Raw genomic sequence first — 25,949 nt, forward strand, 5'->3', positions numbered from 1 at the left:
TTCTAGTACATCAGCTGATTGCTGTTTTTGGGGGGGGGGGAAAAGATGGCTTTTGATAGAAAATGGAAGGAAGAAGTCCAGAAAATGAAGGCGCAGGACTAAGCGTAAAAAGGTTCTGATCCAGAAAATACTCAATTGTATCCGACTTAAAGGAAAAAATAAAACTACGCGTCTATCTGCCTTGGGTCCTTTATCCTTAATCCCGGTAGTGCCACTCCAATAAAAAAAAAAAAATATATTTTACTAATCCCTTCATTCTCCTTAACTAACTCCCTCTCTATCGCTACTAGTTCAGGATTAAGAACTGGCTGATCCCGCTCAAGCCAAACAGCTTATTCTGCTTACTAACTCCGGAATTTCAGTGCTAATCAACGTGCTAACAGAGTTATGGAAAATAACGAAGTTGTGCTTTGTATGGTTAACATAAATGTGATTGCTCACAAATATAAATCAAATTTTATATTTATCTAAGTACTCTTGAATCCCTCTCCTAAAATGATTTAGTAATAACATACTGGTTCCACTATGTGTAAAGACGAATTCCAAATATTAAAAGTAAGGAAAAAGTTACTTCACTAACTTTTACCATTTCGCTACGAAGACATAATACTAGGGTCGTTTGAAAAGTCCGTGCAAAAATAAAAACTACTTAATTTTTTGGGGTAAACCTTTTTTATTTTTCAACATAGTCTCCTTTTAGGCTTATACACTTCGTCCAACGCTGCTCTAGTTTGTTGATCCCTTCCGAATAATAGGATTTGTCCAAGTCTGAAAAATAGCCATTCGTTTCTGCAATCACCTCCTCGTTTGAATAAAATCTTTTTCCCGCCAGCCATTTCTTCATATTGGGGAAGAAATAGTAGTCCGAGGGAGCCAGGTCTGGAGAATAGGGGGATGTGAAACGAGTTGGAACCCTATTTCCATTAATTTTGCGACCACAACTGCTGAGGTGTGAGCTGGTGCGTTGTCGTGATGGAAAAGGACTTTTTTGTGGGCCAATCGTGGGCGTTTTTCTTGCAGCTCGGTTTTCAAACGGTCCAATAACGATGAATAATATGCACCTGTAATAGTTTTACCCTTTTCCAGATAGTCGATGAGGATTATTCCTTGCGAATCCCAAAAGACAGTCGCCATAATCTTTCCGGCCGAAGGAACGGTCTTCGCCTTTTTTGGCGCAGATTCCCCCTTGGTAACCCATTGTTTGGATTGTTCTTTGGTCTCAGGAGTGTAGTGATGTATCCATGTTTCATCCACAGTGACGTAACTTCTGGAACAGCTGCAACCGTCCTTGCAACACTTCACACGATTTCGTTTTTGGTCAAGCGTGAGCAATCGCGGCACCCATCTTGCGGATAGCTTTGTCATGTCCAAATGTTGATGCAAAATATTATGTACCCGTTCATTCGAGATGCCCAGAGCACTAGCAATCTCACGCACCTTCACTCTTCTGTCATCCATCACCATATCATGGATTTTATCAATGATTTCTGGAGTAGTAACCTCAACAGGGCGTCCAGAACGTTCAGCGTCACTTGTGCCCATATGGCCACTCCGAAAATTTTGAAACCACTTATAAACTGTTCTAATCGAAGGTGCAGAGTCACCATAATGTTTATCAAGCTTCTCTTTAGTCTCCTGAGACGTTTTGCTTTTCATAAAGTAGTGTTTAATCAACACACGAAATTCTTTTTCGTCCATTTTTTGAAAATCACTCGACTTCCTCGATTCAAACGAATGCCAAACACAAAGAAATAGACCGATCTGGCTGAAACTTGGTGTGTGTTCTTCCAAGAGATGCTACTAACTAAACATAACCTCGATACGCGCCAGTAGTGCTATCTCTCTGACTTTGCACGGACTTTTCAAACGACCCTCGTATAGTCTTCACCAACATCTATGTGCTTAAGTCTATAGCAGAGCTAGCTAAGAAATATGAATGTATTTTAAAGTTATAGCCGATTAGAATGAATGGAAGAAAATGATTACAGAAGGATTACGGTGATTTTAATTTCGGTTAAGTTATAAGGATGGCAGGAGCACAGAGTACTGATCCATCCATTAGTTGTAAGTTTGTATGTAAATAATTGTATATAGTAGAGGGATGAATGTGTGAAGCGAATGTATTTATAAGTAAGAATGGAGAGTGAGTGATATTCTAGTGATAAGCACCTAGACGATGCTGGCTGTATGGCGAAAGCCAGTGCCAAAAAAAAGAAAAAAACACTAATACTTCACTAACTTGCATAGTAAAAAACTATTACACACAAATTTTCCACACCTAATTTAAGCAACATATGTAAAAGATTAAGAAAACTTCACTGACGTTGGGACAACAGTCTTTTGAATTGCGTGTAAATAGAAACGAATTACCAAACACCAGAGGCGGAACTACTTCTTACTAATTATTAAGTAGATCATCATGATCATTAACCATCATTATGCGAGTAATTGCTCTCGACAGCCTTAAATTAAACACTTCCACTCATAAAGTAAATGATTGTTTAATTTCACTTTAAAGTTAAAGTGAGCTGCAACAATGAAGGCGCGTGAGAAGATAAAGTTTAGTTTGTTAAAGTTGGTCGACAAATAATTTAATTAATACTTCTTTTTTTAAAGAAAATAATAATCATGAAAAATAAGATTTTTTATTTTTTGCCAGACCCTGCGGCGGGTGGCGATATCAATGAACGTTAATTAAAATGAAAAACTACTAAAATAAATATATGTATATGATTAGTAGATAGAACTAAAAGGACGTAAATGTTTTATACCCTGTTAAAAAAACTATAAATGCATTCGTAAAAAGCGAGAATACTAAAAAGTTCCAATAAACAAGTATGCTGTATTCCTTTCAACCGTAAGTATTCTGGCTAAGCAAACCGAAATGCCTAGACAAAGACCAGAGGGTACCAGTTCAAATATGCATTTTACATCAGAATTAGGGAAAAGATTTGCATTTGGTGATAAATTTTAAAAAGACTATTTGATCATGTTACAATACGACAAAAGATTTCCAGAAAATGGAAAAAGATTACTCTGCTTATAAGAAGCCTAAAATGATTTAAACGGTTCTAATTTAAAATTAAGATTGTGAATATGATGAAAAAATAATTGCCATTTCAATCGTGATACATTTATTCTGCCGAGCTTTCTACCTAGGGGACTAGGTCATCTTCAGGGATGGTTTACAAAGTAATATTTTTACATTACAGGGTTGGGTGTGTCTTCTGTCTTGTCTGTTCATGACTGAGTGTGTTCTGTTGGTTCGATTGGCTTTCGTCTTGTAATTGTTGTTCATTCTTTTTGGTGACTGATTCATAGTTTCAATAGGATGAAAAAAAATAATTGCCATTTCAGTCGTGATACATTTATTCTGCCGAGCTTTCGACCCTAGGGACTAGGTCATCTTCAGGGCTAGTTTAGAAAGTAATATTTTTACATTACAGGGTTGGGTGTGTCTTCTGTCTTGTCTGTTCATGACTGAGTGTGTTCTGTTGGTACGATTGGCTTTCGTCTTGTAATTGTTGTTCATTCTTTTTGGTGACTGATTCATAGTTTCAATAGGATGAAAAAAAATAATTGCCATTTCAGTCGTGATACATTTATTCTGCCGAGCTTTCTACCTAGGGGACTAGGTCATCTTCAGGGATGGTTTACAAAGTAATATTTTTACATTACAGGGTTGGGTGTGTCTTCTGTCTTGTCTGTTCATGACTGAGTGTGTTCTGTTGGTTCGATTGGCTTTCGTCTTGTAATTGTTGTTCATTCTTTTTGGTGACTGATTCATAGTTTCAATAGGATGAAAAAAATAATTGCCATTTCAGTCGTGATACATTTATTCTGCCGAGCTTTCGACCCTAGGGACTAGGTCATCTTCAGGGCTAGTTTAGAAAGTAATATTTTTACATTACAGGGTTGGGTGTGTCTTCTGTCTTGTCTGTTCATGACTGAGTGTGTTCTGTTGGTACGATTGGCTTTCGTCTTGTAATTGTTGTTCATTCTTTTTGGTGACTGATTCATAGTTTCAATAGGATGAAAAAAAATAATTGCCATTTCAGTCGTGATACATTTATTCTGCCGAGCTTTCGACCCTAGGGACTAGGTCATCTTCAGGGCTAGTTTAGAAAGTAATATTTTTACATTACAAAGTTGGGTGTGTCTTCTGTCTTGTCTGTTCATGACTGAGTGTGTTCTGTTGGTTCGATTGGCTTTCGTCTTGTAACTGTTGTTCATTCTTTTTGGTGACTGATTCATAGTTTCAATAGGATGAAAAAAATAATTGCCATTTCAGTCGTGATACATTTATTCTGCCGAGCTTTCAACCTAGGGACTAGGTCATCTTCAGGGCTAGTTTACAAAGTAATATTTTTACATTACAGGGTTGGGTGTGTCTTCTGTCTTGTCTGTTCATGACTGAGTGTGTTCTGTTGGTTCGATTGGCTTTCGTCTTGTAATTGTTGTTCATTCTTTTTGGTGACTGATTCATAGTTTCAATAGGATGAAAAAAATAATTGCCATTTCAGTCGTGATACATTTATTCTGCCGAGCTTTCGACCAAGGGACCAGGTCATCTACAGGGCTAGTTTAAAAAGTAATATTTTTACATTACAGGGTTGGCGAAAATAGTGGTGGCTATCAAGCAGAACAAGTAAAAGACAATGCATAAAGTGCTATACATTTGAATACGGCATAATTGATATTTATGTGAGTGTCTAGGTGAAATATAAGCCGGGTTCTGTTTATGTAGCTATTTATCTGGAGTAAATGTTACCATTTACTGCTTGCGATTTACCCGAAGCCGTAACAGTTTTGTACTCTTGTATGTTTATATACAAGATTGTTATTGATACTATGAAAAATAGATTCAAGAAAAATAACAGGTATAAAGATTGGTTTGATTTTTGCAGCAGTAGTTTAATAGAGTATGGATGCATCACTTTAGAGAGTATTGTTGATGAATATTGCCAAAAAGTAGGGGGAAATGAAAGGAGCAGAATGGTTGAATTATTTGGAATCAGTGCACAATTTGAGTTGGGCTTTTTCAACACAAGGCTCGTAAGAAGTGTCAATTTTCTAAAAGGTAAAGGACCCTTGACTGATTGCAAGCGTTAGAGCATTTTGCACCACAATAAACGGCACAATTCCAGATGTTTTACCGCTGCCCTTTACACTTTCACCAGTAAATACTTACTTAACATTAAAGACGTTCAGGTTAGATTTGACATTAGCATTAATGCTTATTTAATATTTACACCAATATATATAATTTTGTTACTATTTCCAGTGATCGTTAATAAAATTCGACTCTCAGCTTGGGTGTGTCTTCTGTCTTGTCTGTTCATGACTGAGTGTGTTCTGTTGGTTCGATTGGCTTTCGTCTTGTAATTGTTGTTCATTATTTTTGGTGACTGATTCATAGTTTCAAATAGGATGAAAAAAATAATTGCCATTTCAGTCGTGATACATTTATTTTGCCGAGCTTTCAACCTAGGGACTAGTTCATCTTCAGGGCTAGTTTAGAAAGTAATATTTTTACATTACAGGGTTGGGTGTGTCTTCTGTCTTGTCTGTTCATGGACATGGAACATGGAATTGTAAACTAGCTCTGAATATGACCTAGTCCCTAGGACGAAGACTCGGCAGAATAAATGTATCACGACTGAAATGGCAATTATTTTTTCATCCTATTTGAAACTATGAATCAGTCACCAAAAAGAATGGACACTAATTGTGTATATGGTAGATATGTGTACTGCACGATGAATTATTTATTTTCAGCGCAGAGATAAGAATTGCCACAATGGTGAGAAGAAAGTGAGTGATGTAGAATGAATGTTCTGATGGAATCAATTATTTAAGGATAAGTTGTAAGAGCTACCTGAAGATGCCCTTAAAAAAGAAAAGTATGAAACCAATGGCAACAAACAAACTTGTTTTCCTCTACTCTGAAGTAATTTTCAAGTGAACAGACACAAATAATTATTGAGTACAAGGATAAGCAGTTCACCAAATCATTTTCCACTCTGATTATTAAAAATCAACATTTAGGCACCGATCGTGTTTTTGTTTTCCAGCCAAAAAGTTTACAGAACTCATCATGCTATCTCTCTCATCTACCTCTCCACCAACCAACAGGATAAGAGGTAACCTTCTCGTTAAAAGTTTAAAATGCCAGAGTTTATTACTGTACCATAAATCCTTGAAACTGCCTTATATCAGCCAGGGGAGTTTTTCAAGGAGTTCCATGTTTATTTCAGAGTTTATAAAAAAATAAAAAATAAAAAACCTGTCAGTAAAGTTTTCCCGGTCTGCTGGAAGAGAAGTGGGCCCCCCTTCAAGTCAAGGCTTTACAACCTCCTCCAGAGATTAAGGCTCTTATCAAGGAATGGGAGAGATTTCCTCTATTTTTAATTTTACCTAAAGAGAGAGTCCAAATTGAAAAGGAAACGTTAATCCCTCAACTTAAAAGTTTATAGCAGGCCAGGTTATATTCTTTCTACCTGTCTTTTCTTCCGGTTCTGTACGTAGTGGTGTTCAAAAATGTTTCTTTAATTCCTAAGTATTTTAAGAATTAACAGATTTTCTTATTACATTTACCATTTATTTGGTTTTTGTATGAAAGTTTTGGAAACAGCCTTAAAGTATCTACTACACTACTCGCAGCATCCATGAACTTTGATCATTGTTCTGCCAGATGTGGTGGGTCAAAGTTGACTTTAAGAAGTAGTGAGCGTACGACAAAGATACTTTTATCCAACTTATATAGGCGGGAGTTGGGATGATTTTACACCAGTTTGAAACAGCTTCAAAGTACTTATTACGAAGCTGTTCTAAGTCTTTCTCTCGTTGTTCTCAAGATGGGGCAAAGTTGGTTCTAAAGCACTGGGGGGTCTACGGTAAGATTACCTTGCATCAAAGATATTTACAGACAAGTGTTGGGACTTCAGCCTTGTTCATTGTTCTCCATCTGTGTAAACTTGGGCCTCCAATAGTATATGGGTATGTGGAATGCAATTTACGTCTTGGGACTTATAAAATATGAAGTATATGCAAAATATGTCAGCCAGCTTCTTAAAATACCTCCATGGAACACTGTTTAGGTATCCAAGCTTATTGTAGGAAGTGATTGAGTTACAAAAAGGGTTCAAAACAAATGCTTAAGACTAGTTGGGTCATATCCCCGGTGGACACCCATAGACTATATACATGTAGAAACTTGATGTTGCCAGCGTGTCTACAACATTTATCTATAGCGCCACGGAAAAATTTATAACTTTTTTGTACACATCATGTACCTCATGTACTCGTAAAAAGTATTATAGACCATAAGTTCCCTTGGTTATAAAAAATACAAGCACAAAAGGCTAAAGCATATATTGCTTTAATTAACTCTAAGCAGTTACGGTTTTTTACGTATGTTTTTTGCCTTAGTATGTAAATGTTTGAACCATTTATCAATGCAAAAATTAAGGTTGTATAGCCGAGCGGTTGGAGGCGAGACCCGCAATACTAAGATGTATTGCTGGTTTAGTAGGTTCGATTCCCTGCTCTATGCCTTGGATTTTATTTAATGGTTAATAAAAGAAATTTACAGTAAAGTATGTTTGCTAGTCGCCTCCGTCCACAATACCTATTTGGTAGTAGGACGTTAAGCCCTGCCTGAAAAAATAGGCAATTACTTTACTTTACTTTCTATAAAGGTTGTAAAGTGTATTATTCCCTCTACCAAACAAAACAATAAACAAAGAGATATAAGAAAAGAAGATGCTACGATTGGTCCACTGTAAAACAGAGCTCCTACTTCCCATCTGGGATAAAAATGGGGATAATATCGTGTGGATGAACTGTGAAACCCTTTTATCTACTGCCATACCTCAGATTACGTTGAATAAAAAGCCAGGAAAAGAAGGTGGCAATTCTTCATTTGATCCCATCCTTCTTAAGCTTCTTGGTACCATTTTGGGCTAACCACACGATTATGTTAAAATAACAAAAATGTTAGGATCTAAATATGAAGTGAATCAGATCTTGGATTCGATTTACCAAAAAGTAGGAGCACGAAAAGAACTGGATGATGTGTTCTGGGGGGGTTAAACACAGCAAGACCATGATGCCTTGGCTGGTGTAAGCAAAGAACCAAAGAGACCCTGTGTTTGGGCAGAAATCAGATTACTCTGATCATAGGCCTATTCACGGGGCACGGTAGGTCCCAGGAAACATCTGCGCAAGGTGGGGCTTATCAGCTCGAAGCCTGTTGTTCGATTGCGTTGCAATCGAGCGTTTGCGCTATGAAACCTTTGGAACGCTGAGGCCGAAGGAGTTAGTAGCGCAAAAGTAGTAGTAGGGAAAGTTCTTAACCTCTTTAGGAGGGGAGGGTTCGCTTACTAGAACTAAGAAGGGGCTGGCACAATAAGTCTTCTGTGGCTGCGGTGCCGTGGGGCGTAGGTCCCGTCTCATCTATTATCTAATCTAATCTAATCTACAAAAAAGTAAATGTACTGTAAGGCAAACCGCTGGATGTCGTTAGCAATCAATCGCTCATTTTTCCACAATTTTTCTAAATTTTTAATAATTTTATTACAACTGCGGTAAGGGGAAAAACATTTGATTTTTCGCAACAGATTTACTAAAGACGGAAAAGGAAGTGGTTGAATGATATTTACAACACCTGAAAAATTCTAATTGGATACACAATTCTTCAACTATAAACGGGAAATTTGAGAAAAAGCGACCAGCTGTTCTACTCGTAATATCAGTGAGAGAGAGCAAAGCCAAGTGAGAAATGATATTTAGTTGGTTGTTAAGACGACCAGCTGGCCCACAACATGTATGTATTAATAATAATCATTGTAGTAGCAAATACGAGCCCAGATAAGGGATCGTTAAAAAGGACTAGGAGCCCGGAGAGGTAAAGGTCATGTGCGAACAGCCAGTACTAAAACTGTTGGCCAACTAGAGCGCTAAGAGAGAGCTAGGTAACTTCTCTCTTCTCTCCCGGGTGTAATATAAAGCCGTTCTTAATGAGCCCTAAACAATCCAGCTAATGAGCTCTCTCCGCTCTCTACATACCGCCGGCCTTGCTAAACATCGCTCACCAACTCTCTCTCTCTCTCTTTTCTCCCCCCCAGACCGCTCCTCTGAACACCACCCCCACCTAAAACACTTTAGCCAAACATTTATTACACTAAATTGTGGGTAAAAAACTTTTCTCCCCATTTAACATCTTTTATTTTTTTTATTTCCATAATTAAAGAACATTTCTCTCTGAAATAAGTTCAGCAGAAGAAAAAAAATGATGATTTTAAGAAAATAATAATATTAATTTATTGGTACAGATTAATTTTAGATCCATTCTGATTAATTTAGCGATATTTACTCAAAAGCAAAGTAGCAGTCGCCATGAATAGAAACAGAATAGAATAAATATTTATTATAATAAATATATACATAAAATAAATATAGAAGTATAAATGTACAATACATTTCAACCTTCTTAACTAGGTGAAGAAAGAGAAAAGTCAGGTGAGGAGGATTGGAATGCAGGGAAAAAAGGAGAGGAAAAACCTGCAGCTAGTGTAGAGAGTTAGAGTAGGATATGTTTTAGTCTTCTGTGTCCTGCATGTTGTAGAAGGATCTGTAGGAGGCTATGTCGCGGCAGAGTGGATTAGGATGGACAGTCTAGGATGGAAAGAAGTTTGAGCAGACCGATTTTGGATAAAGGAGCGTACCGTGGGAATAATGAGTGACGCAGTCTCTGTGGAGTGAGTCAATTCTAGAACGTCGTGGAAAGTCTGTTGCGAGTCCACAAAAATTTGTTTTGGGTTATCTTGATGTTGTTACTACAAGTCCAGGCTCCAGGCGAAGCAGGCGTACAGCAACATCGGCCTAATGACTACTTTGTAAATGAAGTAGTTTGTTAGTCCACAGTCATTTTGGAGTCACGTGAGATGTGGAAAGCATTTTGTAGTCGCGTTATTGGGAATTAAACATTAGGAAAAACGAAAGGTTACTAAACTTTACCATCTTATATATTTTTTACTGTTGTATCTACAATCATTATAATTCGCTCAATTGTGGAGATAGTTGTTGTCTATAATTGTGCCAAAATACATAGAAATCCGAACAATAGAAATCGAGATATTAGGACTCAAAGTTTAGGAAAAACGAAAGGTTACTAAACTTTATCTTCCTATATTTTCTTTAGTATTGCATCCACAACATTCATAATGGGAGGTGGTTCCCACTAGAAGTGCCAATTACTGTGGCAATTGTACCACCTGTATAATATTAATAACAGAATCAAATGTGCAATTTGGATTGCCAAATTTGAGATTTTCTTCTAAAGAGAAAAGAATTATAATACATAAAATTGGAATAAAATTTGAAGAAAATTATGATTTAGATCTTGGCAAATAAGACATAAGAGGAATTCGTGCAAGTAAAATAATCGCCTATCTTTTCAGGAAGTCTTTACAAATCCAACTACCAAATTAGGTGTTGAGGACGGAGGCGACTAGCAAACATACTTTACAATAAATGTCTTTTATTAACCCATACATATTAGCTTTATAGGTCTCGCCTCTAACCGGTCGGCTACCGGTGGCGCCTAAATCGTGCGAGTACACACACACCAGATTTCTATTTTGTGAGGCAAGGGTAAAATAAAAGAAAACTTAATCAAGGGAAAAGCTATTCCAGTTATCTTAACTCTGAAATAAGAAAAACATTTTTCAAATTCATTGTCCTTTAACATGAATCTGCGTATTTACATAGACCCATATACGATCAAGCCAAAATAAAACTGTTTCAGTCAAAGTAACATTGCAATATGTAAGGAAAAGAAAAACTCAACAAATAGAGAAAAGTTAGGTGGAAAAAGAAGAAGAAGAAAAAAAGGGAAAGGTGATTTCGTTCGACGTATCCTTTGATGTAAGGGGAATGTTTCCCTTAGGAGCTGAGTTTGACTTGACAACATGGCTACAACGTATTTATTGTAAATTCATGACTGTTTTTAAACTTATTGAACTTTTTTTTAAATTGTAGATTGCACAACGAAAAGAAACCGCCTAGGTTTCGTAGGTTTGTAAGTGTGGAGGTTACCCAATAATTAAGGATGCTGTGTACAGTAGCCCTAATGAATTTTCAGTTTTCGAAATGAAATATTTACTTAACATCTACGTGTTTTTGGATTAAAATTTCCAGCTTCTTAAAAATGTACTGTTGCCTTTTTTTTCCTGGAGTTACTGACCTCGAAGACTAGTCCCACACCTTTTGGCTAACCAAATTGGTAATCGAAAGATGATGGTTTTTTTAAAGATCATCTTAAACGGTACAGGGAATCGCCCCAATTCGACCTTAGCCACTCGGCTATTGTGAATGGTTTAATGAGCATTGGGAAAGTGTTAAAACCATTTTGAAAGAAATGGTCAAGTTTGGAGGTTTGAGCTTCACTGCATTTGGATCGTAAACGAAACGCCCCATTTTGGATCGTATAGTGTCAGATGAAAATTGGATCCTTATTCAACAAACAAAGCTCTAAAAGACTCTTTTAAGAAACACAGGAATACTTTATTAATTGATGAATTGTAAATAGTAAATACGAGAGTCGTTTGAAAAGTCCGTGCAAAAATAAAAACTACTTAATTTTTTAGGGTAAACCTTTTTTATTTTTCAACATAGTCTCCTTTTAGGCTTATACACTTCGTCCAACGCTGCTCTAGTTTGTTGATCCCTTCCGAATAATAGGATTTGTCCAAGTCTGGAGGAACAGTCTTCGCCTTTTTTGGCGCAGATTCCCCCTTGGTAACCCATTGTTTAGATTGTTCTTTGGTCTCAGGAGTGTAGTGATGTATCCATGTTTCATCCGCAGTGACGAAACGACGCTTAAAGTCCTGCGGATTCTTCTGGAACAGCTGCCAACCGTCCTTGCAACACTTCACACGATTTCGTTTTTGGTCAAGCGTGAGCAATCGCGGCAATTGCGGATAGCTTTGTCATGTCCAAATGTTGATGCAAAATATTATGTACCCGTTCATTCGAGGATGCCCACAGCACTAGCAATCTCACGCACCTTCACTCTTCTGTCATCCATCACCATATCATGGATTTTATCAATGATTTCTGGAGTAGTAACCTCAACAGGGCGTCCAGAACGTTCAGCGTCACTTGTGCCCATATGGCCACTCCGAAAATTTTGAAACCACTTATAAACTGTTCTAATCGAAGGTGCAGAGTCACCATAATGTTTATCAAGCTTCTCTTTAGTCTCCTGAGGCGTTTTGCCTTACATAAAGTAGTGTTTAATCAACACACGAAATTCTTTTTCGTCCATTTTTTGAAAATCACTCGACTTCCTCGATTCAAACGAATGCCAAACACAAAGAAATAGACCGATCTGGCTGAAACTTGGTGTGTGTTCTTCCAAGAGATGCTACTAACTAAACATAACCTCGATACGCGCCAGTAGTGCTATCTCTCTGACTTTGCACGGACTTTTCAAACGACCCTCGTAGATCAATAATAATTTTAAAACTTCTGCCCAAGTTTACGCTTTTGAAATATTTCAGGCCTCAAAATAAAATATTTTTTTTTTTTTTTGAAACCAACAAAATTTGTGTGCAAAGGCTCAAAACCGTTCTTTGATTTAAAAAAAAAAAAATTGAAATAATATATATTTAGAGAAACAATTTAAGCTCAAGTTGAATTACAAGAACGTTTAGAAGCGTAAACACATCCTTGCGTGCAACGTGAGGAGGAAAATTAATATCTCGTAGCCACTAGCAACGACGGCAAGCTGTTGATTAAACTGGCAAGTGATAAGCACTAGCTACTACTACTACACATATGGGAGATATTTAATGAATAGTATGGGTTATTAATCATAAACAGATGGTTGCAGAGAACAGCTGTGATCACTGATGTGTTTTTAGCGAATATCAGAATTTATTTTCACAATATCCAGGGTATATATTGTGTAGGTATTAAGATAATAATTTTTACGCAGCAGAAAAATATAAAATTAATTAAAATATAAAAAAAGGAACTAAACTTTATTAAAAGAACAGAACAGGCGGAACTATACAAATAAAGAAAAATCCAGCTGGATTTATTTATAGCTATAAAGGAGCAATGAATAGAGCTATTAGTAGCCCATAATGCTAGCTATCGCGATGGTGATAGCTCACCTTTTAGCGCATTTTATGCAAATAACTGTTTGTATCTCGCTTAGAGTTCTTTCTTTTTCAGATTTTTTTAATGTTATTTTTCAAGCATACAATTATTATTTCTAGAAATGAAGTTATTATTTAATGAAACTCAGCCGTGCTGGGTAATTTTTCCTTGAGCTTAAAACTTGGGAGCTTAAAAAACTGGAGAACTTTTTTTAAAAATATAATTAGATCATAAAAAAAAACACCACTGCTAGAAACAGTGACCTAGATGTGGTTATGATTGGAATGACGGCAGTAAGCTGTAAGATAATCTTAGCTAATCTCTTCTCTTATAATTATTATTTTATCTTAGGGCGCGACAACGTCTCAGTTTATTAAATTCAGGAGCAGCCTTTTTTTCAGTGCCCTGCTGTCTTGTGGACAACGTTCTCTTTTTACAGTGAGCAGCATAAGCAACCCCTGAAAATGAAAATGGCCATCACTGGAAGTTAGAGACTCAAAAGTCTTAGAAAGTACTTGCAATTCTGAGCCGAGGACAATTCTGTACCTTTTTCTACGGGTGGATAACTACCCCACTAATCCATTAACCAAAATTTTACCAAAGAGTTGTAAATCTGTTCGCTGACTCAAGAGCCCAGAGTGAAGAAATTGCTGGTGTTCGTGGTCCTCACTCTCTCTCCTCGTGGATTAGATAGAAAAGAACCCTTTATCTTGTACTAGTTTGTACAAGTTATGATGGGTGGAGAGTCTGCGAGACGAGATATTCCAGAATGAGTGGAATTAAGCTTCAAGAAAGAAGCTGTTAGAGAGAGAAGAACTAAGAGAGCATGCAGCTAGATTCGAACCCGTGGGAATCTAACCATTCAGTTAATATTTTCCCATATTATCTTTGTGGATTATCAATATTTTTAAAGTAAAATTCACGGACGTAGATATGGTCAAAGTTAGCTACTTGCCGTCGTGGGTTAAACAAAGAATTAAAAGGTCCAGCCTTCTTTCAAGCTTGATTACTTTCGTTTTATTCTTATTTTCTTTAAACCATCTTTCCCCCCACAAAATCCTTGTCGTTAGCGTTGTCAGCGTTTCCATGTAAAGACAAATACGCACCATGAACTTCTATTGGCAAAGCTGGAGCTCTTAGTACAGTCCAAATATGTTTTCAAGGTGCCTTCAATTTTTGCAGAGGTAATTGTACACATATAAATAGATCTAAATAAGTTGACAGTATTTTGGCCAAAAGGTACTTACGAATTGTGGTCATAATTCCATCGCCCATGACAGTCTGAAAGGAAGGCGCTTCTGCGGATACTTCACAAGTGTACTTCCCACTGCTGGATAATTCCAGCGGTTGTAGTACAACCTGAGTTTGATTGGATTCATCCAACTGTAAATATGATCTTTATTCAATTTCATTTTCACCTACATATCACAATACAAGAACTAAATATAGCTTGCATTTTGTTTAATCCAAAAAATATTACCTTGACATGGATTCCGTTAATGGTGAATGCTTGCATTTTCGGATTATCTAATGGTACATATCTATAGAATTCACGGCCATCTTTATACCATTTTACAGAATATAATCCTTCACCTTCCAAGTTGAATCTACACTCTAAGATGGTGTGACCGCCGACTAAGGTGTATTTATCCACATGGAGATCCTGTAGTTTCAAACTGGCCACCAGTCCTGTAACAGAAAGATAAAAAAAGATTATCAAAACGGAAATCAACGTTTGTTTTTTTTAAAAACAAATATCTTAACTAGGTATTCAAGCTGCGATTTCAATTTATTTTGACGACATTTAAGTTCAAAGTTGTTTAAAAACTTAATTTAAAGCCTATCATCCAGAGGAATCAAAGAAAACTGAAAACTTAGTTCAATAACGTTGAAGGCATTTTAAAAATCTGGAATCAATCACCAACATAGTTACGCTAATAGAATGATTGATTCCTCTAATACGTGTTGGTAGACATTTGAAATAATTTTGGTTTATCACTTTGGCCACACTGCACTAAATTCCATCTCTCCATCCGGTGAATGAGAAGGTGGCGCAACTATTCCCGAAGGCTAAACGACCATCCTCCCCCCCACATAATAGACCAAGAGGACCCTAACATCGTCCCTGCTTTACCACAACCACCACGAAACCTTTCCTCAACTCGTGAACCTGGAGACAGAACTCCAGCGGGCTGATTCACGATCCCGTGGTACCATTTCATAGAGACTCTGTCTCCTACTTTAAGGCCTAGAATGGTCACTGGCCCAGCCAAGCCTAGCTCATTACTTACCAGGTTTCTCTACATCCTCCTGGTGTCAGCTTGGGCTTACTACACCATTCCAGGTGAGACGGTTTTCTGTATACATCCCCTATTAGTCGCCTCTTACGACAGGCAGGGGATACCGTGGGATTATTCTCACCCGGTCCCTACACGGAATCTCTCCATCGTACAGCTGATTCTTCTTCTCATCCCGTTCTTGGGAATCCATGTGTGGGTCAAGTGCTGGTCATTCAATCTGGCCACATCGCCAGACCATCTCAACTTGATCAAGAACTCTTCTAACCTCTACTTTTTCACTCCCAAGCTTTTCCTTGAACATCAGAATTCCTTTTCCCGGTACTTCTTTTCATCCTAAGCACACTCCTCATCAATTTCTTAAACTAGTTACTAACTTAATAAATTATGCCATGTGAGATAATCGTACCAAAGTAGAACACAGAGCGTTTCAGTCATTAATCGATACCATTAAAACTTCCAAGATTTTGTTAGCGACCATTTGCTTCTATCTGAGGAACCTAGGACGAAATCCATCATTCATTGAAATTCATCTTCATTTGACAAAACATTTAAGTCAACTGTGAACATTCTGGCAAAGGTAATTTGGTGGACTGCCTGGACGAACTTCATGGGTAAACTGAAAACGGTAAGAGCTCACAATGTGGAAATAGCAGGACTACAGGCATACAGCTTGTCCGATATCTTGACTTTAAGCTTCGTAGACCGAGAGAGTCGGAGCACCTTTAAAAATATCTTTAATGACCAGAATTCAGAACAGATTAATGTATCTGTAATTCCACTTTGTTGCAGATATTGAGAACAATCTTTGAATCCTAATATCTCGAATTCTATCTTACGGAATTCTATGCATTTTGGTACAATTATAGACTACAACTATCTCTACAATTGAGAGAAATATGAATGTTGTAGATACAATACTAAAGGAAATATAGAGTTAAAGTTTGGTAACCTTTCAGTAACCTGAACTTTGAATCCCAATATCTCCATTTCTAATGTACGGAACTTTATATATTTTGGCACAATTATAGACTACAACTATCTCTACAATTGAGAGAAATATGAGCATTGTGGATGCAATACTAAAGGAAATTTAGGGTGTTAAAATTTACTAATCTGTCATGTAACCATATTCTAGAAATGCAACATTCCTTACAATCAAGTGTTTGTAGATTGTTCGTTACTTTCAGGGTTTAAGATAAGCTTCTTAGCAGCACTTCTATTATTCATTGAATTCATCTTACACCATCTTCGTACCATACTCGCTTACAGCAAGCCATCAATAGGATATGGATTCCGCTAATCTTAGAATTATTCAAACATTAACAATTAAAAACCTAACACAGCAAACAGCAGAAGCATGTAAATCACTTTTTACAATTATGTAAATGTTGCAGAAAATTTTTGAAATAAGCTGAAAAGTTAATATTTTTGAAGATTGTCTTGTGAAAAATTGAAGTTTTTTTTTAAACTGTAGAGAAAAATATAATATAAATGAGAAGCATTTTATTTAGGTCACCAGGTCGACTGTATCCTCTTCCAGTCATATAGTTAATTAAATAAATTAAAGGCAAGCTAGAAGAATACATAATTATGTCGCAGTAGAGTATTTGTTGGAAAAAAATATATGCTGCCATTGAATTTTAACTTCAAAAGTAACTTTTCTTCAAAAAACCTGTGCAAAAATTTAGTAATAAAACTTTACTTGTAATTAGCTTAAGATGGGTTCGCTAGATTTTCCGACTAAGTTTTCCTCGGGCATTAGCATGCATTTTTCAACGGGTACTTTTAGTCATTATTCATTAGCTGCAAGGTTTTCTGTATTTTACTACAGCATTTTGTGGCAACACGAATTCCAGAACTGTCTATATCCTTTGTAAAGATCTGTGTATATTTGTACAGCTGGGTCCGCTGTACTGGATGATATGGGTGATCTTTTTTATCACTCATTGTGTTTGGTCCATCAGTTCCAGTCTTTCATCTATCATGAGATATTTAATTTATCTGTAGTACGCGAAATTTGACTTCAATTTACAGATCTTTATCTCACACACTACACTTGGTAAATTAAATGAGAGAAGTTTTTACAGCCTCAGTTTATGTCAAAATCAAAAAACACTTTTTCGAACTCAGGGATCCCAAAACGGATATTTCGAGTGAAAAAAATCAATTTCCAAAACTTGGCTTGATTGCAATAACAACTATTGTTATCAAGTAAGATTAAGATTGGAAACGGGACGGGGCCTACGCCCCAAGACACCGCAGCCACTAGAGGCTTATTGTGCCTTCCTCTTTTTTGGATCTAGTAGACGAAACCTCCCCTACTAAACAGGTTGAGGACTTTCCCTACTAGTCCTTTTTGCGCTACTATCTCCTTCGGCCTCAGCGTTCCAAAGGTTTCATAGCGCAAACGCAAGATTGCAACACAATCGAACAACAGGTGAGAGGCTGTCTCCTCCTCTTCCTGACACAGTCTGCACAGCGGTTCCGAGCTAATAAGCCCCACCTTGTGCAGATGTTTCCTGAACCTACCATGCCCTGTGATCAGAGTAATCTGATTCCTACCCAAACACAGGGTCTCTTTGGCGCTTTTGGCTTACACAGCCAAGGCATTATAGTCTTGTTGTGTTTAACCCCAGGACACATCACCCAGCTCTTCTCGTGCTCCCTCCAAATCCAATCTCTAAGAGCCGCACGAGCCGAACCCTTGGTGATCCCCAGGACAGGCTCCGGGCCAATGAAAGGAGTGTTGGCTCCATTCCTGGCCAGAAGATCAGCTTTCTCATTCCCTTTAATCCCCACGTGACCCGGCACCCATTCCAACCGAACTTTATTGTGCCAAGCCAGTAATTCTAGGGCCTTTCTACATTCCCAGACCAGGGAAGAGGTTATTCTGAGGAAACAATGGCCTTCAGCGCAGCCTGGCTGTCCGAAAAGATGCAGATCTCTCCATTTCTAAGATCCATCCGCAGGTTTTCCTCAGCACATATTTTAATTGCAAAGACCTCGGCCTGGAAGAGGGTGGCCTCTCAATGAGAACCTCGGTTTTAACCCCATACACTCCAGCCCCAGTCCCACAGTCCATCTTGGAGCCAACGGTAAACCTTTTTACGAAGTAAGAAGAAGACAGAGCTGAAAATAATTGTCCGACGAATTTTTCAATGAAAATATTAATAATTTTGGATCCTTGAACAAAAAAAACGGAATCAGTTTATATTATCCTGGCCACCATTTTCGTAAAAACAATGAAAAGATAATATGAAGTAGAAAAAGTTTGAATTACTACTTTACTTGTTCCTGTTTTTTACTAACCTAGTAATAAAATAAAGTAGAAACGGTTACCCAACAGTAACTTTGCAACCCCTGGGTTAACTACACTGTCCACCGTCGGTTTCCTTGAATAGTTACCTTACAGCAACTTTATGGCCACCGCCTTTATGATCAGATGAACGGGTACGCCCCTCATCCTACTCCAGAAGGTGGTTTATATTTGATAGTTCTTTCATGCTGACGCACATGTGTCTCTGGGCAACCAACATGCCAAGAACTACTCTCCCCCGCCGGTCAGTTGTGTATACTAACATTTTCTATTGCTATTAAAGTGTTTTTTCCACAGTTTACGATACAGAAGAAGAAAGAAAATCAGGCTGAATTTGTACAGAACAAGTAAACAAATAAAGATGAATATTTAGTGAGATCTTCCACAGCTTCTCTGGTGCGCGAGAGATGAGCCGTGTAACTTGGAGTACTACCGTTCCTTCACAGTATTTTTAAATTGTGAACGTCGTGAAATGAATTTAGTCAGCAAAATCTTCTTCATTAAGTGTAAAATCACGAAAGATATGAATTTTCAAGGTGAGCTGTGCTGCGGGGTGAGTGTGCGGGGCTCCAAAAACAAGGAAGTGTCGATTAAGACTGGTAGAGGATGATAAAGAATGCAAACCTATATATATCTATATACAATAGATCTAGATAAACCTGTATAGACATATCTAAACCTGTATCTAATATACAATAGGTCTATTGTATAGTTTTGTATGTAACTCACAACCAGCTCGCGTAACGTCCTGAGAAAGACAGTAAATTTGTCGAAACGTTGGCGTAAAGATAGAGTTGCTGTTTTTCTATTTTGACCAAATCCTCGCTAGTTTAATACTAAATATTAATGGTTTACGGTTACCAAAAGATAAACGTACAAATTCTTAGTGGTTAATGCTAGCCAATACACTATTTAATATTTAATCAATCATTATTTCTACTAACTCCTCGCTTTCTACGCCAACAAAACTACTAAAACTACTTCGGGAATCGATCAGCTTGGAGTACTACCGTTCCTTCACAGTATTTTTAAATTGTGAACGTCGTGAAATGAATTTAGTCAGCAAATTGATGGGTGCACACTGTTTGTACCGTAATACTCAGCTCGAAGTCCACGTGTGTTGATTGATCATAATACAACGGGCGTTCACACAACAACAACAACAAAAAAACTGTAATGCAAAAGAACTTCAATCATAGTTCTAATTGATCAGTTCAATGAGATGAAGACGAAATCTAGCGTCAAAGAGTGCAGGTTGTAGGTTTGGCTAGTTTAGTAAGGGACGAAGTTAGTGAGAGATCAACTCCTATATAGGCCCTTGATGGTGGTAGTAAAGTGGTGGCCCACTCTAAGACAAAGTATGGCCCTTCACAGACCAAACTATAACCTTAAAGGTAGCTCTGATAAAGCCACACTGTCTGCACCTATACTCCTTCTATTTAAACTTGCTTTAAGTGCTTCTATCGCTAAAGTATTCGAAGTCGTCAAGCTTACTGTTCTGTTTAAATGGACTGTCTAATGAGGTACACTGTTTGTACTAATCGCTTTCGATTAATTTGTATCTAAATTTGTGTATATCGTTAGAAAAAAGAAAAGAAAATAAAAGATTCGATCTTAAGCACTAATGTGAAGTTAGTTAGCTGTAGTCTGGGTTGATGTTGATGAGTACAGCCACGTGGAAGAAGTGGTAGAATAAGCTAGTTATTCTACTTTCAACAGATGTTTAACAGAAGTGTTAGATAATACAAATTATGCATCAAAACAAACATCTTTATGCCAGCAGTCTTCAAAAAAACTTTTAATTTTAGATAGTTTAACTTTCCTTTGCCAGGACTTCCTATCCTTCTCCCATCTAAAGCAAACTTAAGTGTAGTTTGTTTGAAGCTTGCTAAGAATACCGTTCTTTGATGGCCCAGTAATGGCGTCCAGAAACTTGGTTCATTACTTGATATACTTGATACATGTAAGATATACTTCGAACTAAACTTGGACAGATTTAGAATTCCGGTAAGAGATTCGAACGAATCTTTTAAAAAGCTCTTCTCACCAGACTCCTAGACAAAGGCTCCAATCTGACAGACGACGAAAAAGGAAAATTAATGGACCAATAGAAGTTGTTTTCCAGTCAATGTTCGCAGCAAGCTGGAAGTTTGCTGTTACTGCAAACCGACCTGAACAGAATATAAACCATGCAGTCTAAAATCCGTGCCCACTCGTTCAATAAGATCGTTGATATTCCTTATTGGTTTATTAACTCAGTTCAGTACATACCGACCTTAACATGTTCCGTGTCATGCCATTTTTGCATGACTTGTCGTCGAGGCCATTTGATATTTTGACTAAAGGTTGATATATTATCACACAATCTTTAACTACATAATCAATCGATAAGTAGTTCTGCCTTGTTTAGAGTAGCTATCACATCGTGTACCACTTATGGTACGTTGTAAATAACTCGTCTTCAGAAACGGCGACAAACTAGGTGGTGTCTAGAAGACGCCACGAAATTAAAAAGAAAGAGGGCAAAGTTAGGGCAGCAATACAACGTTGCATTTCCTGCTACAAAACAAAATGTAAAAAGATTCGGTACTGAAGCAGCCAGAGAAGAAACTATAAGAGTGATGACGTTTTGCAGCGATTGCCCGAAATAGCCGTCTTTACGCCTCCCTTGCTTTAACAAAAATCTGTTATGAAATGTAATTATTAATTATTGTAAAGATAACAATGAAATAAACTTATGTGTTTTGATCTATACTCCATTTTGTATAATGCCTCATTTATTTGGTAGAAATATATTTTACAGAATTACATTTGTCATAAAATATATGTTTTCAACGCAATAAATAAATAAGACTGCTTGTACCACCGGTGGTACACGTGGCATGGAACGTGTTAAATATCCTTAGCAATACAGGATACACAGTAAACTCTTCCTTCATCCTAAACCATCTTATTCACAGTCTTAAGTCAAACTCTCTTTCTAACAATCCTTGGAGACGCCCCATGACTTCTTAGGGTACCTAACAAGTCTATCTTTGGATAACTTCTTTCATAAATGGCCATTTTGTACTACTATACTTTTAAATGCATGTTTCTTGAGAACATGAACTTGGGTAATGCTAAATAAACGGCAAAAAAAAAAAAAGGTTGTGATTTTTATAAAACAGAAAAATAAAAAGTAAATTTTTGATACTATATCAAGATCGGAAAAATTCAAAATGATACATTCATTTAAAATGATAAATTGTAGCCATGGAAATTGATATACTGATGACGTATTCCCTCATACGGTTACTATGTTTACCTAGTGATGAGAGTAAAGCCAAACTGATAGACAGAGGCTTGTATTAATGTGTACATGATCGTCTGTATAATGACAATCAGGAGGGTATACAGGACTGATACACTGGCCTGGGCACACAAACTATATATTGGTCTATTGGTTTATGAAGCTGTAAACAAGCTGTCGATTAGAACTCATCACAAATACCCATCACATGCAAACACAATCATTTCTATCTATTCTAAGTACTGGATTGGATTTATATAGAATTCTACATATAGAATAAATTTAATTTACGAACTTCTCCAATTGTTTTGACGGTAGATTATTTCTAATCAACTAAACAGAAAAAGCAGCGTTATTGTTTGTTAATAATTTGCAAAAAATCGCTAAAGAGTAATGAGCCGCTAAGAAGCCAAAGTGGCTGTCAATTTTTTGATATTTTGATTAAATTTTAATGGAATAAATAATGCTCTTTTTACTTATTAAAATATTTTATATGATAATAATTACAAAATTAAATTAATTTACTAACTAAATCGCAAACTAGATTAAAAAGGCTTGAACTCAATTGACGGAACAAATTACTGTAGCGACTGATTGGCAGACAATCAAAGCTACCATTGGAACATAAGCGACTAATGTTCAACAGCGTACTTACAACTGATCTGGACTTACGGACTTGAACTGTGGGGTTCAACCAAACTTTCCAATTTACAAAAGATCCAGTCCTTCCAATCCAAAATTCTCCATCAGATTACGAATTCTCCATTTTATGTCTTCTAACTCCACCCTCCATAACGATCTCAAAATCTCATACGTAACTGACGAATCTGAATCTTAATATAGAAAATTCTTTGACTCCCATCTTTTTTTTCAGAAATCCTCTTATTCAAAACCTCCACAACGATTCCAAATCGTCGTTCCACGATGATTGAAACGCTGTAGGCCTCGTGACCAGCTCCAATTGTACAAGAAACTCCAGCGAAAGTGCTGCCGGTGGGCAGCTTTTCTCCTCAAGCCGATCTAGTCATTAAGTCTTTTATCATATTCACTGATGGCATTTTATTCTTTGTAGATTGTGAATCTGTATATATATATAAATGAATGTGTGTCTGTTTGTTTGTTTGTACTCGATAGATTCAAAAACCATACATCCAATCGCCGTGAAAATTTGGGAAATTATTAGGTATATCCCCGGGAAGGTTTTTGCAAAGTTTTTTTAAAATCAGAGTTGGGGTTCTAGGTACACCCGAACAAATATCCCAAAAATATCAAAATAACATTTAATTAGTAATATTTGTTGAAAGTGTAACCATGAAAACCATGAAAAACAGTTTTTTGCAATTATTAATACGAGAATAAATTATACCGAAGATGGTGGAAAATCCATTAAACTAAAAGTACTCAACAATACTATTGATGTTGATAATCGTTGGGTAGTACCATATTCTCCATTACTACTAAAAACGTATAACGCACACATAAATGTTGGGTACTGCAATACAGTGAAAGCTAGAAAATATATTTGCAAATATGTGAACAAAGGAAGCGATATGGCAGTGTTTGGAGTGGAAAATACAACTGCATCTAACGATGAAGTCACCCAATATCAACTGGGACGCTTCATAAGTAGCAATGAGGCTGTATGGCGTATTACCTGTATATCATTTTCCATTCATGAACGATATTCAACGGTTATTCATTTAGCTGTACATCTTGAAAATGGACAGCGTGTGTATTTTACATCAGAAAATGTACGTGCAAGAGCAATGTCACCACCGCCAAAAACATTAACTGAATTTTTCACATTATGTAGAAATGATACCTTTGCAAGGACACTACTATACTCTGAAGTAGGGGTAATTTTATTGTTAATTTTCATTTCGATGTATTGTATACATTTGGTCATTAATAAATTATGTTTGAGGTATCAAAACTGCCTTTTTGTTCAAACACAGCAACGTGTGAACGGGTACAGCTAGTAGCATATAAATTACTAAAAAGTTATTTTCTATCTGCTACGAAAGTGGAAGATGGCTCATAAAAAGAACTGGAAGACAGAAGATCCTGGCAGTTAATGTATAAACCATTCAGCAGTTTATGTTAGATGAGCTAACATAATCTTCTACCATTCCAGAATGGTAAGACTATTTGCATAAGCCGAAACCTATTGATGAATGAATGATTATCGCACCAAAGTCTGTTGATGCCAAATACTAGTCAAAACGGTATTCCAAGTATTTTGCAAAGAACGCACACACAAAGAGAGACAGAAAACTCGCAAAAATTTTCAGGACCTCAAAACTTAATTTCAAACATCGTAAAGATGGCAATACTTCTATTTACGAAACGTACGCGAAAGTAAAAAGTTCCACCCAACTTTGCAGCCAAGTTAGTGGTTCTACTAAAAGCTTTGAACATCTTTCAAGAAACGGACGTTCGCACATTGTAAAATACTTCCTGTTTAAAAGTGTAAGAGTAAATAGACGTAAACAAAAAAAAAGGTAGTAAGAAAAATATTGTAGTTAACTCCATATTCGAGATAGAGCGCTTGTTTGCAACAATGACCCAAAGTAGGAAACCAAGAACTGTACGTGAATTAGAAAAGTTGGACCATTTCAGGTCTGTCTCAGTGTTAATTAGAGAAGTTAAAGGAGTGAGAACAGTCGAGTGACTCTAAGTTCCACGGCCGTGGAGGTTTTGAAGCACGAATCAAGTTTCCTTTGAAATAATACTAATATTGTTACAGCTTGTCGCTGAACTTGTAAGCAACTGTGCAAGGAGGCCCAGGGACGCGAGATGAAGTGGGCCAAAATTCTAGCAACTGTTAGTGAATTCTCTTTCACCACTGAAGTGGAAATCCTATAATACCAATTCGCTTCCGATTCGTAATAGAGATGGATTTCATCTATTTCCTGTAGAATATTTAATAATCTCCTCATTAATTTATTGGACAATAATTTTTAAAAATGAAGTCATTCAAAAGCAATAACAATTTTAAACAATATGCTGAAACTGTAGCCATAATTAACAACTTTCCTCTAAAATTTCAAATTAATATCACGTATATCTAATCTCAAAAAATCGTATAGCCAATTTCAAATAAATTTACCGTTATCATTCAGCGCCTGCTACTGAATTTAAGATGAATTAGTGCAACGATTTACATTAGAGCACGTAGTTAATCAAAATGGCTTCTGAAATAAATTATTTATTATTTAAATGGCCACAAACGTTTTTCTCCATTGATGGTGTGTTAATCTTTATTATTTGGGAAATTTATTATAAATTTAAAAAGCTGTGACTGAACCAAGTGTTTTGTCACTTATTTGGAATGAACGGCTCATTCGGTACTAAAAGATTGTTGAACAGAAAATTGAAGCATCCTCAGCTTCAGCAGCACTGCCCAGTTCCCATCTCTTCCTAGCACTACCCTAGGCAAATACCAGAGTTCAGAGCTCCACTCTTACTCTTTCTGAGTCCACGTTGGCAGGAGAGATCGCCCAGGTTATCCCTGACTGCTGCTCCCCTCTCTTCCAACGTCTTTCCCTGTAGAGCCAGGGTAGCAACTGTTGTAAGAGATAATAGCTTTCCTAGGGGTTGTTAGGAGGAGAATTGTTTTGGTAAAAAGTGATTGTTATCCTTAATTGCAGGCTCCTGTACTTCCTAAGGATTCCATAGAGATTCTGCTGAGATAGTTGGTGAAGATGTGTCTATATATCCACTTTTCTAACCCTCTAAACTTCTTAAATCTTCATTATAGTTAGATCACATTATTGCTTCGACCACTTATTTCAATTTCTACAAATGGCTGACCAGTTTCATCGAAAGCCCACCATTGCCAATTGTGGATATAGTCTCCTACGGTAAGTTTCCA

General features: G+C 36.9%; 1 protein-coding gene across 1 annotated transcript in view; it reads right to left on the reverse strand.

Annotated features, from left to right (window-relative positions):
- Positions 1–25,949, reverse strand: part of LOC141451627 (cell adhesion molecule 3-like) — a 133,015-nt gene that overhangs the window by 23,276 nt on the left and 83,790 nt on the right. Inside the window, exons 2-3 of the mRNA XM_074123086.1 lie at positions 14,651–14,859; positions 14,418–14,553 (exon numbers count right to left, since the gene is read on the reverse strand). Coding sequence (XP_073979187.1) covers positions 14,418–14,553; positions 14,651–14,859 — 345 coding nt within the window. The remainder of the gene's footprint in view (positions 1–14,417; positions 14,554–14,650; positions 14,860–25,949) is intronic.

Source organism: Rhodnius prolixus, unplaced genomic scaffold (genome assembly GCF_049639745.1).
Source record: "Rhodnius prolixus isolate KJV_2025 unplaced genomic scaffold, Rpr scaffold_14, whole genome shotgun sequence".
NCBI lineage: Eukaryota > Metazoa > Arthropoda > Insecta > Hemiptera > Reduviidae > Rhodnius > Rhodnius prolixus.